Source organism: Pseudorasbora parva, chromosome 14 (genome assembly GCF_024679245.1).
Source record: "Pseudorasbora parva isolate DD20220531a chromosome 14, ASM2467924v1, whole genome shotgun sequence".
Classification (NCBI taxonomy): Eukaryota; Metazoa; Chordata; class Actinopteri; order Cypriniformes; family Gobionidae; genus Pseudorasbora; species Pseudorasbora parva.
The window spans coordinates 44,216,145-44,232,421 of record NC_090185.1 but is presented as its reverse complement, the minus strand read 5'-3'; the positions used below and the strand labels follow the sequence as shown (position 1 = coordinate 44,232,421).

At 41.2% G+C, this 16,277-nt stretch overlaps 1 protein-coding gene across 2 annotated transcripts in view; it reads left to right on the top strand.

Moving 5' to 3' along the window:
* The window catches only part of LOC137040661 (NLR family CARD domain-containing protein 3-like), a 50,804-nt gene that overhangs the window by 23,325 nt on the left and 11,202 nt on the right, over positions 1-16,277 (top strand). Inside the window, exons 1-2 of one of the 2 annotated variants that reach the window (XM_067416450.1) lie at positions 11,524-11,596; positions 11,806-11,890. In XM_067416450.1, coding sequence (XP_067272551.1) covers positions 11,556-11,596; positions 11,806-11,890 — 126 coding nt within the window. In that variant the 5' untranslated portion in view covers positions 11,524-11,555. Of the gene's footprint in view, positions 1-11,523; positions 11,597-11,805; positions 11,891-16,277 lie in introns of those variants that run through there. The other variant, XM_067416451.1, reaches the window with a different exon arrangement.

The following is a 16,277-nucleotide window of genomic DNA, read 5'->3' as shown; positions in this document are numbered from 1 at the left end:
GTTCTTTTCTATATGGGCAGAATCCATTAGAAACGATGGCGGAGGCAGGTCCAAATACCCCCCGCGTCCAGCTGTAAAAGTTTCAGAGCAGAAACGCAAGCGGATGCAGAGGTACAGACGAGAGTGGGAAGAAATAAATATTTGGCTGGAAAGTGTCCGCGGCAATGAATACCAAGTCAATTGCACAATAATTATTTGTCGGCGAGTGTTTTCAGTGGCGCACGCTGGCCTGTCTGATGTGAGACAGCATGCAATGGGAGAGCAACATTCACTAAATGCAAGAGCTCACCGAAATCAAAGCACTGTCGCACAGTTCTTCACACCTCAAGCATCTCCTGAGGCAGACAGTTATGTTTTTTTTTTTTTTTATCACCTCAATTTTTTGATTGATAACGTTAGATTTCATATGCTGCCTATTAAGAAATAATGTTAATAATGTAGGCTACATTAATGATGTTATGGTATGATTTGTTTATTAAGGTTAAGTTGTATAGTGAGACACAAGCATTACTTTAATAAGAGATAAGATATATATATATATATATATATATATATATATATATATATATATATATATATATATATATATATATATATATATATATATAATCAAAATAGGACCTTTTAGGAATAAAATAAACAACTATTTGTTATGCTTAACAAATTTAAATAATTGCATCATCCAATACTATAGAATTAACAATAGACTATATAAAAACGGAATAATACATAAATATATTTACTTAACTTACCAAAAATAAAAATGTTGTTAAGTGTTTTATTAAAATAAGAAATGAATATTATATCATTTACAGTTATTTAGGTGTGGTTTCACTGTTTGGATGGTGTTACTGCAAACAATGACAAATATTTTAGTCAAAATCTTTGTTCACAACACTATAAAATTACTCAAGTTAATTTGCAATTTCTTATCCTACTCCCGTCTAGGTTACAGCAGCTGAGTTTGTTTTTTATTGACATAGCTGTGTATTATACTGAGCGCATCTGTTCACACTGATTTCAATAGCAGATATCCTATTATAATGTCCATATATATATATATATATATATATATATATATATATATATATATATATATATATATATATATATATATATATATATATCTATACAAATTAGGTTTTAAGTTGGGACTGTGGTCATCGTGGCCCCGAGGGGTGTGGCCACCGCTGCGGCAGGCGTCCCTTATTTTTCTGTATTGAAGGTGGCAACCCTAGTCTTATCTAGTCAAACGATCAGTCATTTAAAAAAATGAATATACAGTTCAACCTTAATTGTTCAACTTGCTCAGCTCTGCGAGGTGCCAAGGATGACGTAATCACGTGTAAATGGTCACATAGACGTAGGCAGAAGTCCCGCCCTTGTGTTTACAAAGCGCTAATGTGAAGACTAATAAACGCCCTTTAGCAAAAACACTCAATTTTCAACTTCAAAATCCTCCAATATCAATGTTTTATCTTTTTTTTATTTGGTAGAGCGCATTTGTATTAGTCTTCACATGAGCGCTTTGTAAACACGAAGGTGGAACTGCATTGATTTGGACCTTCAGTATTTTGGTTGCAACTAAAAACCATTATATGATGAAAAATCCTGGAATATTTTCTTCAAAAAACTGAATTTGTTTTCGACTGAAGAAAGAAAGACATGAACATCTTGGATGACATGGGGCTGAGTAAATTATCAGGACATTTAAAAAAATATCCATATTTTTGACTTTAGACTATAATATCTTCCGGCAGTCAACCGTGCGTGTCTACTTACGCCAAAAGAGTGACCTCTGACCTGAAGCATGATGTATTGATGAATGCGGTTATGCAGAGAATAGAGGAAAACAAAACACTGGTCACGAATTTGAATTTAAAGAGGATATATTAGAAACATTAGAATTTATATATTAGAATTTAAAGAGTAAATATTAGAAACACGTTTCATTATAATGTTTTTTTCAGTATAACAATCTATTCTTATACAGTAACTTACTTTCTATTACAAAATTGTAATATTGTACATCATTTAGATTCATATATGTTGCAGTTACATGAATGCAAATGATAGAAGTTTATATTTTAGCTATATTTTAACTACATTAGAGCCATTTGCAAACTCAAGTTCACTAAAACATTAACTCTTTTAAAGTGAATTGGCACAAAATAGACTATTAATGATGACTAAAGGAACATACCGGTAAACAAATCACATTATATTTATTCTAACTTTTGCTTTTTGTCAGTGTCACACAGCTTTCACTGTCACACACAATCGTTGTATAGCGTTATCTATGCAAACCATGAGCTTTAGGGTTTAACTTAGTTATCAAATGACATAGTTAACCAACTAGAATATTTGTTTTTTACATTTGATCATTTAGCAGACGCTTTTATTCAAAGGGACTAACAAATGAGGAGGCTGTAACAACAACGACTATGAGTTTAATGTCGCGGGGAATAATTAACTCAAAAGGGATTTAATATTCAATATTCATGAATTTATGAATATAATTTGCTAGTCGTTCATTACGTATTAAAATTTTCCGATAGGGAAAATTGTTTAATTAAATACAAGTAACCCTTTACGGAATTGAAATTATCCTACTAAGTTTGTCCTGCAAATTAGTTATAGACTTTCCAAATCAATTCTCAATAAGGGATTACTGCTTTACGAGCGCATAAGAAACATTAACTTTACTGATCAGGACAAAATCAATATTTCAAGTGGTCGTACAGTTTACTTTACTAAAATAGTAGCATAAGCAGTTAGGTAACGTTAGATCGTAAGTTTCATTGACTTCGTGTATGTGGGAGAACAACAGACTCAACTCATTAAATGTCTTTTGGAGGTTTAATAAACAGACTAAAAATAACACTACAATTCACACAGAAAATACACACTAAATATGCATCAAGAGAGTAGAAATATAGATAGTAACGAAAGAATACATAAAAGAGAATAATGAATAGACTAAAATTCGAGAGATAAAAAAAGAGAGAGAGAGAGAGAGAGAGAAAGAGATTGGGGGGGGGGCAGCTTCCTTCAGTTCATCAAATACAACCTTCACGGAGTTAACTTGTCCCAACGGGAAAATAACACACCCTCTTAACAGCAGTTTGAATTTGGAAATAAGAATACTTGCTTTAGTTTTGGCTTCTCGCGTGTGTGCGTGTGTTCCGAGTTCAAATGTCCTGCGTGTCCGGCGGTTCTTTCCGAGGAAGGGGGGAGCAGCTGGTTGCTCTAGAGATGCTCTGTGTTCTCCCTGAAGAAATGCCCTCGGGGCTAGGAATTTGATGAATCAGTAGGGAAGCAAGGAGAACCAGGGAAGAGGGGAAGAGGATTGTGGAAGAGGCCCTCCCTGCTTGGAGGGACGTGTTGGTTCAGCCAGAGAGAGAAGAGAGAGAGGGAGGGCATCCGAGCACCTCCCTTTTTAAGATCTGGGAGTAGTCCCACCCTCCGGGGTTAGACTTAACCAATGAGATTGTTGGGATTTCCAGGCGGGAAATTCCTCAGAAGATTTTATGGCTCTTTGTTCCAAGCTTGAATCAGTGGGTCTCTGACCATTCATATTCTAATTAATGCAACAAACACACACTGCATTTTCTGAATAAGTGATATACATGGAAGTGTAAGTCGTGAAGTGAGCATTAATTTGATAGGAGACATGACATATATGAGGTTATCTGAACTAGTAATTTGTTAAGACAAAGACAAAAAGATGCAACATACCATACAGAAGAAACATTTTACAAGACAGTTATGTGTTTACATACAATGTCCTGGGGTGCATGTTCATTTATAGATGGTTGTCTATAATTTGAGGCAAAAGCGTGTGTTTCACAAGCTTTAACTTAGGACTTTTCATGTGGCCAAATTCTTTTGGGCCGTAAAACATCTTATCAGATGGTTTCCAGGGTAACGGAGAATCTCCCTCTGTTGTGTTGGGGGAAGGTCTGATACTAAGCACAAAGCATTCAAAACATATTTGTTAAATGTAACTGGCGATTGTGTGTTTGATTCGCCTGAGTCGCTACAAGGCCAATCATATAGTTTAATAACTTTAATACAAATATAAGCATTTTTCACTTGTTTTTGCACATTAAATACTTGTAATGTAATTTTTGCACGCGTGCAGCATAATTAGGCTTAACGTTACCTGTACGTTACCTAACACTAAGGCTGTGGCACCGACATGATAACAGAAACGAACAATTTACAAATCTTTTAGCAAATCTTGCCATTAAATAAGTTAACATTTGCATTGAGAACGACATGACAAACACAAATCTTACCTGGAGCTCGACACTTCGCGGTCCCGCTGGGAGGCAGACAAATCAGACAATGAACCCGCGATTGATTTCCTCCTGGCCGCGGCGCGGTGACGCATGCGCAGTTTGCGATGACAGAACTAAGGCTATTTTTGAGTGTTTAATTATTATTGTTTAAATATTGCTGATATTACTGTTAACAAATAGTCTGTATGGGTAGAACATTACGAAACAAATATATGGGGATATACTGCAATTATATGCAAAATAGCCTATATTAAAGGAAATATAAAGGAATAAAGGAAACTAAAGCCTTTTTTAATATAGCTACTGCAATGTATGCATATTGACTATATTTATAAAATATGGCTATATTTTAACACATACAATATTTAGTAATTAAGATATAAATAGTATTACATGTAATATCCATTAAGTTGTATGCTTTATTGTGTAGCCTTACTGTATATTGAATTTCCCATATTAATGTGAATGCATGTACACACACAAACACTTTTACAGAATGAGTTACAGCAAATTTCTACTTCCCATCATACTTCTGATTTAAAGGAGGTTAAATGTTAAATTTAATTGTTATTTCATGTGTTTTTGCTCAATTTAATAGAGGGAGATAGGTTGAAATAGTGGATATAGTGAGGTTGACGTTTGGCCAAAAACCAATAAAACTGTTACTTTTATTAAAAATAATGTCGGTGCACTTTTCAGTACAGTTATAGCTCTTTGCTAAATATTTAGGAACATGCCGGTGTGCTTGACTTGTGTTATTGTTAACTGTATGTGTGTGTGTGTGTGTATATATATATATATATATATATATATATATATATATATATATATATATATATATATATATAAAACCCTTTGTAATTGTTAACATTTTCATAAGTAACTGTAATATAATAGCGCATATTTTTCTCCGTAACTGTAACGGACTACAGTTCCTTTTATTTTGTAATATATATATTATTTTGTTCAATATATTTTTGGGTATATCATCACATGCACATCAAATACAATGACATACATAAATATATTGTCACATATTTTTCTAATTGAAAGCAGCAATTCCTCATGTATTATTAAATATTGTAATATATTTATCCTGTATATTTTTAATATGCAGTTAAATAATTTAATATATTTATCATTCACATGTATAAGGAAATATTTTCTTTGCATTAGGGTTACCCATTTTTATTAGTTTTACTTGCTAATTAATTTACTAAAGTAAAATCTCACTGATTTGCAGGGGTTGTATTTAACACAATCCAGCATTTTTTTTTTTTTTACAGTGTAGGACATATATGATTGAAAATACATGAATATTGTACAATTTGTATATGTGGTTTTTGCAGCATATATGATCCTTATAGTTTTCTGTTGGAACATATAAGAATCACACGTTTTTAGCGAGACTTTTCCATATGGGAACATCTGCTCGGATCGATTGATTCCCTGAAGTGCGCGGTTTGTCTCGTCAGATGCACTGCCGTCTCTGGAGGAGATCCTCGTATTGTCCGACAGACTTTAAAAAGTAAGTGCTGAACCGGCCATGATAAAGTTTTAACTCCTGTACAAGATTAGCATCCTCCCCTTCAGACTCTCTGTTCTTTAAGACTGGCTGCTGCACCCAAAACCTTCCTCTCGGTCCTTTAAATAAAATGAAAAGCTCGTCTTCACTGAATGATGAAGTGCCCGTGTTTTCTCAGCTGTCGCCGCGAATGTTTTGGAATGTTGCTGTTCTGAAATGTCGCAAATTCGTGTCGCGGCTGATGTGAATGGTTTTGACGCGAAACATTCGCATGCGAAATATTCGCTTATTCGTTACGCTTTTTCGTTACGCGTCCGGTGTGAAAGGACCTTTAGGAGTGCAAATATTAGCTGTAAGGTCAAGGTCAAGGTAAACTTTATTGTCCCACAAGGGGAAATTCATATGGTCATTAATTCATTCATTCATTACGCGCCCTTATCACAACATATTCTTCAAAAACAATACAACACACAGCAGTCTATAAATAGAACAATAAAGACAAAAATGAAAATTACAATCCAAGTACAAAATTACAGTTACAATCCAACATTTAACATAAAAAATATATAATATTAACAGGTAACTAAAACTATGATAGTTTACGATGTGCTTGATCATTATACAGTCTGATCGCTGTGGGGACAAATGATCTATTATACCTTTCTGTTCTAATTCTCTGTTGTAAAATTCTACCAGTTGACCTATTACTTCTCATGAATTTATGATATAGAGGGTGAGTAGGGTCAGTAAGGATTTGGTCAGTCTTTTTTTAAATAAGCTCATTGTACAACTGAGCTGCCGACACCTGGTCAATTCCAATGATCCTGTCGGCCATCTTAATCATGCGCTGCAATTTCCTTTGGTCCTTAACATGCATGTTACCAAACACACAGATGATGTCACATGCCTGTCCTGTCTTGTGTGCACATGTGGGTTTTGTCATGTCTAGCATGTGCTCCTGTCATTGTCTGACCCCTCCCCCTTGTTATCTGATTAGTGTTGATTTCTCCCACCTGTTCCCTCTTGATTTCTTCCCCTTATAAGCTCCTTGTGTTTGTCAGTCTGTGTTGGATCCTTGTGTAATGTCTCCGTCCTCCCCGTGATTCTGTTGGTTTGTTTAAGTTTGTATTTTTATTATTCTATTATGTGTTTTTCCCCCTCGTGGGTTGTTGTTTTGAGTTTATGTTTTGTTTTTGTAAATAAATTATCATTCTCCTGCACATGAGTCCTCGCACCATTTTCCCTTGTCTGTGATGTGACAGAAGGATCCAACCATAGATGATTCAGCAAGAGGATTTTTTGTTTTTGTTTTGTTTGTTTGTTTGCTCTTTGGACTATGGAGCTAACCAGGCACGTACAGGTGATGCGGCAGGTGAACTCTAAATACATCCGCCAACAGGGGGCGGGTGTAAGAGAGTTCACCTGCCAATTCCTTATTGAGGTGCATCACCTGTACCTCAATGAGACAGAGAAGGCAGAGGTGTTTAACCTCTGCCTGGACATGCCTCTCAGCCCCATGGAGGTTGAGAGAATGGGAACCCCAGACTTTTGGGAGTTTGTGGAACAGCTGGACTCCAGTCCCTCTAGGACCAGGGGCTGGATAGCTCCCGTGGTTCCTGTTCCGGTGGTCCCTGTGCCAGTGGACCGTGGTCCGGTGGATCGTATTCCGGGGGTCCCAGTTCCAGTGACCCAAGCTCCGGTGGTCTCTAAGAGGAGGAGGAAAAGGAAGGCTCCCTCCGTGCCTGTTCTTGTGGTCCCAGTTCCAGTGGTCCCTGTGCCGTTGGTCCCTGTGCCGGCGGATCGTATGCCGGTGGTCCCAGAACCGGCGGATCGTGTTCCAGTGGTCCCGATTCCGGCGGATCGTATTCCGGTGGTCCCAGTACCGGCGGCTCGTGTTCCAGTGGTCCTGAAACGGAGGAGGAGAAGGAAGTCTCCCTCCGTGCCTGTTCCGGTGGTCCCAGTTCCAGTGGTCCCTGTGCCGGTGGTCCCACTGCCGGCGGATCGTATGCCGGTGGTCCCAGTGCCGGTGGATCGTGTTCCGGTGGTCCCAATGCTGGCGAATCGTATTCCGGTGGTCCCAGTGCCGGCAGATCGTGTTCCGGTGGTCCCAATGCTGGCGGATCGTGTTCCGGGTGTCCCTGTGCCGGTGGATCGTGTTCCGGTGGTCCCTGTGCCGGTGGATTGTGTTCCGATGGTCCCTGTGCCGGTGGATCGTGTTCCGATGGTCCCTGTGCCGGTGGATCGTGTTCCGGTGGTCCCTGTGCCGGTGGATCGTGTTCCGGTGGTCCCTGTGCCGGTGGATCGTGTTCCGGTGGTCCCTGTGCCGGTGGATCGTGTTCCGGTGGTCCCTGTGCCGGTGGATCGTGTTCCGGTGGTCCCAGTTCCGGTTGTCCCTATGCCGGTGGACTCTGTTCCGGTGAACGCCGCTGGGCAGGAGATGTCTCCCAGGCGCCCTGCTCTCACCGCGCCTCCCGTCCCGCCCTGGTGCGTCCCCCCCTGTTCCGTCCCCCCCTGTTCCGTCCCCCCCTGTTCCGTCCCTCCCGGGTCCGTCCCTCCCTGTTCCGTCCCTCCCGGGTCCGTCCCTCCCGTGCCCCCCTGGTCCATCCCTCCCGTGCCCCCCTGGTCCATCCCTCCCGTGCCCCCCTGGTCCGTCCCTCCCTTTAATTAATTTGCCATATTAAAATTATTCTCTGCTACCAACGAATGCGTCTTGGGCTTATATCCTGTGATAGATTGGACTCCCTACCAAGCTCTCCTAGGGTCACCTTTAAAAAAAAGTTTTCTAACTTATGTTTATATGATGCTTTACAGTCATTGATTTTACTTTTAATCTTTTTCTGCACTGTCTTTTTCTCTTCTCTACTTCCTCCTGATTTAAACACACACTTTTTCTCATTAAGGAGTTGCTTTAACTCTGGGGTAACCCAGGGCTTATTATTAGGAAACATCTTAACAGTCTTTCGGGGGTTGATTGCGTCCTCACAGAATTGTACATACCCCGATATAGCGAACGCTGCATCATTGACATTGTCAGTCCCATCAGTCACTACATTCCAATCTGTGGACTCCAGGCAATCCTGAAGTGCCTCAATCGCAACATCAGTTTCCATAATTGTTTCCATAACAATGGTCAAGGCAAGCTTTATTGTGCGTTGAACAAGTGACGTATTGTTGATAAGTAGTGTAACAGTCACCCACCATGGGCAACCAAGAAGGAATGGTTTGGCCAAATTAAACAGAGGCAGAGTGACTACAAGAAGTCTAAAGTATAAAATGAATATTTATTTAGACATCAAAATAGAAATAACCCAACCCCCAAAATATCATTACCAGAAAATAAGAAATAAACTGGAAAAATAAGCATTCAAATAAATCCAAATTAGAATCCAAACAAAAAGTACAAAATATAATACTTTCCAAAATTAAGTTCCTCGAAGAATACAAAAGAAAGGAAAAACTAAGAAAACATAGAAAATACCTGCAGCCCTCAAGCCACACTCTCCACTGCAGCCCCTGCACAGACTAAACGCCATTCAAACAAATACACACATTTATACTGGCGGCCAGCACCATTACCCCATGGGGAGGGACAAACTCACATACAACACTTTACACATTTTCCCATAAATATAGATTCTAGGAGAAACAGGTTGACATAGCATGAAAACCAATACATCTTCTCTTATGTTACCTCACATGTCATTTCACATACATTGAACAGGAAATACTAACAGAAACAACTCGGCCGCGTTGTCCCCGAAACCCCCACGCTCAATGATTAAATGGTACAGTCCCCACATAAGCGGAACCGAAGATTCCCGCCGAAGATTTCCCTACTGGAACTCTAAAATCATGGGACACATATCGCACAATCACAGGTATTTCATTCGCGCCTTCCAATAGGCAATCATAATAAACTCATATCAATAAACAGTCTCTGTGTGTGTGCGTGTGTGTGTGTGCATGTGAGAGAGAGAGTTCATTTCCACATTTTCAGTCCATATTAGTGATTCGGTCCTTCCGTGACCGTCACAAGTAGGTAAATGTTCCTTTAAACTGCATGAATTAAAGTCACCCAAACAAAAAATTAGCTGCGTTGAGGGCCTCTTCTTCCACTTTAGTTACAAGTTCATGAATCGTAGTGGCGGCGGCCAATGTATCGGCGGAGGGCGCAATATACACAACAAACAGTCTGATTTGGTGTATTTCACTAGGCAAATGATAAGGCCTTAAGGAAAGCGCTAATAATTCAGTGTCCTTCGTACAGATCTGATGCTTCACCGTAATATGACCAGGGTTACAGTATGTATTATTAACAAACATGCACACACCTCCACCTTTCCTTTTCCCGGAGTTCTGGTTACGGTCCATCCTCACCAGCGTGTAGCCCTCTAGTTCGACCGATGAGTCGAAGTTAACTTGTCAAAGTTAATGCGTTAATAACACGTTAATTCACTTTAACGGCACTAAATTTGTTAACGCAGCACGCATTTTCTGTTTGATCCGTGGTCTGTAGTTTGAGAAATCGAGATAAGCCATAGGTGTAAAGGATGCAGCAGCAAACATTTATAGGGAAAAGGGTTAACATTAATATTCTAAACCAAAAGTGCAGTTATTGCCTATAAGCTACCATCATTTCTGTTTAATCATATTAGTCACCAGGTCGGAAGTAAAGTCTGTTTACATTGAGCACATTCTCTGCAGTCTGAGCGCGATGCACGAATACACTGAAGCTCACTCTCGCTCATGTCTGAGGGAAATCATTGACACATCACCACTTACAGTACATTTGTTATATTGAACTAAATGCATTAAAATCGTCTAAAACGAATGCACAGGTTACTTTTCTAAACAAGAGCGCTCCCGAGTCCGTGTTGTTCACACTGTTCACGTGAATAGCGGCATAGTTCGGCGCGCACACGCAAAATACCGGCAGTCCAATAGGGAGTGCGCGTCTCTTAAAGGGGCCGCACTATATTCCTACTGGTGGAATATGGCCCTCCTCCAGGTGTGGTGTGGTTCTGGTGCGCTCCCAGGTCCGCATGACAGCTTTCACATTACCAGTTTTTCATACAAACTGTGCCATGTTCTGAATTAAACTACAAGTAATACTACCTTTATTTATTAGAATTAGAGAAATCCCTGTTTATTCTGAATTTTTAAGCTTAGGCTTAAGAGACATGAACAAATTCTATGATAAACATCTATGACCTTTGATACATATCTAGTCTTCATGCTTTATTATTGAATAAGTATGGTTTCACTAATAATAAAGCGAAAGTTTTAAACAAAACTGCATTGGTATCGGATTATTATTGGTATCGGCCGATACTCAGAATTTTTAATATCGGATCGGTTCAGAAAAAATGGTATCGTGCATCCCTAGTTAAAATTCAAGCTTTTCTACTAGTAAATAAAAAAACACAACGTCTGGTAACCTTTATTGAACTTGGTCTGGCGTTTCTTTCCAGTAATATAGTTACACAGGAAGCCACTAGGAGGCATAAAGTCACCATGGAAAATAGATCATGCATTCAAACATTAAAATGTTCATTTATCAAAATACATGAAGGACAAATGCACAGCTGCAACATTTAAACCTTTTAAAACGAGACCTGTAGTAAAGTGTTTTCCCCTTCTCTGTTCTTTGTGTCATTAGTGTAAGATCAGGCTCATGTGTGTCCAGCTCTGTGTCTGTGAAGAGTGACCGTTCAAAAGATGGTGGCATGCCGAACTTCAGTGAGGGAACACCATCATCTGCCAAAAGGTATTTCATGTGTTTCTTATTTTTGGTCACATGTGGAGTGTTTTGGAAAATGTATAAGTGAATAATTATTATAGCAGCTAATGTTATAGCTAACATGCTAGTTACAGCTAATCAGCTTTTGTTTCTTTTTGCTAATTTTTTTTTTACAAGAGATTTCTGTAATATTTTGTCTGAACATTCTGTATTTTATTTTATTTATTTTTTAACAGGCTTCAATATGAGACATTAGACTCAAGCGTACACACTCACAGGAACGACAGGAATTTCACAGACAATCTCCAGTGGATCTTCCAGGTAAGAAAACGTCTCGGTTACGTATGTAACCCTCGTTCCCTGAGGAGGGAACGGAGACGTAACGTCAGTGACTGACGAATGGAGGTTTCGCCTAGAAGCCAATCATCTTCGAGATCTTAGAAAACGCCCAATGGCAGTGCCAATGCCATGGGCATGCGAAATTTGCATGCGTAACTCCGCCTACCCACCTGGGTATATAAGGAAGTAGCTGGCATGAATCGCATTATGTTACCTGCTGAGGAGCCAAGACTGAACTCTCGGCCGTTCCAGCGGTACAGCGGAAGTGGCAGCGGGACGTTACGTCTCCGTTCCCTCCTCAGGGAACGAGGGTTACATACGTAACCGAGACGTTCCCTTTCGTTCAGTCACTCCGACGTAACGTCAGTGACTGACAAATGGGGGTCCCAATGCAATAACGCCTCTCGGCTGTCTTCCAGTGCCCTGCGCAAGCGTGAGAACCCTGATGCAAGTTAGGACGGTCAAAGGCCTCTACTTAACGCAGGAATACCAAGGTACACTGCGAGGCATATTCCAGGAGGAGATATAAGCCAAGATGCCTACCCGTAGGGAGGACTTAGGAATATACATATGACCCAGGGGGCTGCATACGGAGATCACTGGGGTACCAGCCGCAGGTAATTTTTTAACCCCAGGGGGTGGCAAGGTTGCCAAGGGCATACACCTGCTCAGGGAGGCTTACGGTGGAAATACACATGTGGGGGTTCCCGGAGGGGAACCATGCACATGGGGCACCTGGCCGGACACGAGTGTCTGGGCTAAGGGCAGACTTACTGGCGTCGGCGTCGTCAGTGCTGGAGGAGCTCAGGGCTCTCGGGGAGCTCACCTGAGAAGAATATCGCACGTATCCAGTCCGTGGAGTGGAATGGCGAGCAAGCGAAGACACCTGAGCCAATCCTTACCGGCCACTAGTAGAGGCGAGTACATAGTCGGATACAGGCTCCACTCGGAGGTTATAGAACCTGGCAAATGTGTTTGGTGTCGCCCAGCCTGCAGCTCTGCAGATGTCTGTCAGCGGAGCGCCATGTGCTAAAGCCCAAGAGGAGGCCACATTCCGAGTGGAATGGGCCCTGACCCCAAGGGGACATGGACGTCCCTGCTGCTGGTAAGCCAAAACAATGGTGTCCACTACCCAGTGAGACAGCCTTTGCTTTGAGAGAGCCTTCCCTTTCAGCTTCCCACCATGACAGACAAAGAGCTGGTCTGAGGTCCTGAAACACTGCGTCCTGTCTACGTAAGCGCGAAGGGCAATGCCAAGGCTGGGTCTGCCTCTCCAAAGGCAGCGCTTGCAGGTTTACCACCTGGTCTCTAAACGGAGTGGTGGGAACCTTGGGCACATATCCAGGCCGGGGTCTCAGGATCACGTGAGAGTCAGCCGGCCCGAGTTCCAGGCACGCTTCGTCAACCGAAAATGCCTGCAGGTCCCCTACCCTCTTGATGGAGGCCAATGCGGTCAGGAGCGCTGTCTTCAGAACTTAACATCTACTGACCGCAAAGGTTCAAATGGGGCCCTCTGCAGAGCACTTAGAACTACTGAGAGGTCTCCTCGCACCCCTCAGGAACCTGATAACCAGTGCCCGGTTGCATAAAACACCTTAAGTGAAAATTTCCCTTAAGAACGCCCTTAGGTTTCCCTTAAACTTAAGGGTGTTGCATAAAATAACCCTTAAGTGTCACTTAAGGGTTTATTAAACTGAAACGTCATAAACCCTTAGAATTATCCTCAAATGTCTATTTTTCACTTAAGTAATCCCTTAAAAACCGTTAAGTGTTGCATAAAGCCCCTTAACTGTCATTTTCCTAAGTATAGTTTAAGGTTAGGAAAAGTTTACCTTAAGAGTTGACGAACATTAATGAGAAAAAAATAGCTGAGTTTATTGATCCTGTTGAAGATGTCAATGTGCCAAAGCGAATTTTTCGCGATAGGGAGAATCCTCTGGACCATCTTAGCAATGAAAAACTGCTTCGCGAATATAGATTTGATCGCCCCGGGATATATGAGATCGCTAACAAACTGGAAGGCGATCTTGATCATGTTACCCAGCGCAACCACTCACTACCCTCTGTGTTACAGTTGCTTATAACACTTCGGTTCTTTGCAACTGGGAGTTTCCCGTCTGTGGGAGATGTTTTCCATGTTCATAAATCGTCAGTTAGTAGAGTTATTCACCGGGTTGCTGGGACTCTCTGCCGTCATTTAAGCCAAACTGTGACATTTCCATCGCGTGTTGAACTGGATGCCATTCAAACCTCTTTTTTTCGGAAAGCGGGGTTTCCTCGAATAAGTGGTGTAATCGATGGCACACATGTCAGAATTCAGGCTCCCCGCACGCATGAAGATCAGTATGTTAACAGAAAAAATTACCATTCTGTTAATGTGCAGCTAGTGTGACCATGTGTGCAGAATTAGAAATGTTGTTGCATCATGGCCAGGGAGTAGCATGACTCTAGGATTTAGACAGAGCTATAGCCTATTAACTTTAAAAAGTTGAAAATTAAGTGAAAACATATAGGCTATTGTCAACTTATTGATCATATTTTTTCAATGTATTAAAATGTATTTTGACTTGTTGATACTTATGGTCATCGTTTGATCCTAGGAAAGATAGCCTACAACAATGCGTTGACACACACGACATTGAGAGGACGATCGGACAGCTCAAACGCAGATTTCACTGTCTCCACAGCGAGCTGCGCGTTGAGCCTCCAAGAGCCTGCAAAATTATTGTCGCCAGTGTTGTTCTTTTTAACATGTCAGAGATGTATTGTGAAGAGGGAGATGATGTCGAAGAAGAGGCTCAAGAAGCAGAAGCAGAAGAGGCTCATGAAGAAAATCAACAAGATTTTCAACGGGCTGGATTTGTTGTCAGAGATGCCGTCGTAAATGCATTCTTTAATTAGTTTAGCTAGTAGCCTATGGACAAAAGTCATAAATATAAATAAATAAAATATAAATAAATAAATCATAAATAAATACAAAACCTGTCAGATCTGTCATAAAAAAAATATTCGTCAATTGATGTGCATTTTATTTTTCCTTCACTTTGTAGCTGCATTAGTTTGTTATTAAGAATGAAGTTGTAAAGGTCTTGATTTTCCTTCTCCTTTTTAAGTTTTTCGATCTCTAATTGCAGTTTTGTCTTCTATAGGCTCATGTCTCTTTGCAGTTCTAGCACTTTTTCTCTTGTCGCGGCTGGAAAGGATATTTGCGTCTTTCTGCAATTCACAAGTGTTTTGAAGGAATAATGAAAAAAATCTAAAAATTATATCGAGGCTGTAAAATTAACAATAGACTAAAATAATTGTTAACAAAGAAGCAATAAAACCTCACTTTGCTGCATGGTTTGTCGTGCTGCTGGTGCTCTGCCGGTGTTGAAGCTGATTTTTGCTGAGAAGGTCTAACGTGTGAAACAAATAACGTTACCAAGCATATTATTTTATTTTGTCGTGATCTTCAAATCGTTTATCCTCAGCAGTGATCATTTTCATTTGATTTTAGACAATAATGTTCTCTCACTCCGTGTAATATTCCTCTTGTTGAATCTCAGCTTCACTCTCTAACCCGCCAGCGTAGCGTGTCTATGGCAACAATAGAATTTTATAACGGTAAAACCTGGGTTGCAGTCGTGAAACACTTAGCGGCGTCCCTTACCTAAGAGAACCGTTTAAGGGATTATATGCAACACCCTTAAATCATTCCCTTAGATAAGGGGAAATCACGCCTTAAGTATCATACTTAAGGGAAAAACTTAAGGTGTTTTATGCAACCGGGCACAGGTCGTGCTTACTTACCGTTTTCCCGTCCAAGAGGTCATGATAGGCGGCGATAGCGGCCCCATAAACCTTCAGGGTGGATGGAGACAGCCTTCGATCCAACCCCTCCTGGAGGAAGAGAGCACAGACCCGACCGGGCATTTCCAGGGGTCTTCTTGGCGAGAAGAGCACCAATTGACGAAGAGGTTCCACTTCAATGCATAGGCCTGTCTCGTGGACTCGGCCCGAGCGGAAGTGATGGTAGCCACCACCGTAGGTGGTAGGGTACACAAACCTGCCGCGTCCCGTCCAGGAGCCACACGTGGAGGTTCCAAAGATCGGGACGCGGTTGCCACAGGGTGCCCCGTCTCTGAGAGAGTAGCTCCTGTCTCAGAGGAATCAGCCAGGGAGGGGCTGTTGCAAGGAGAACTAGTTCTGGGAACCAGGTCCGGCCGTGCCAGTACGGGGCGACCAAGATGACCTGCTCCTTGTCCTCCCTGACCTTGCACAGAACACGTGCAAGAAGGCTCACTGGGGGAAACGCATACTTGCGTAGGCCCTGCGGCCAGCTGTGCGCCAGTGCATCCGTGCCGAGCGTGCCCTCGGTCAGGGAATA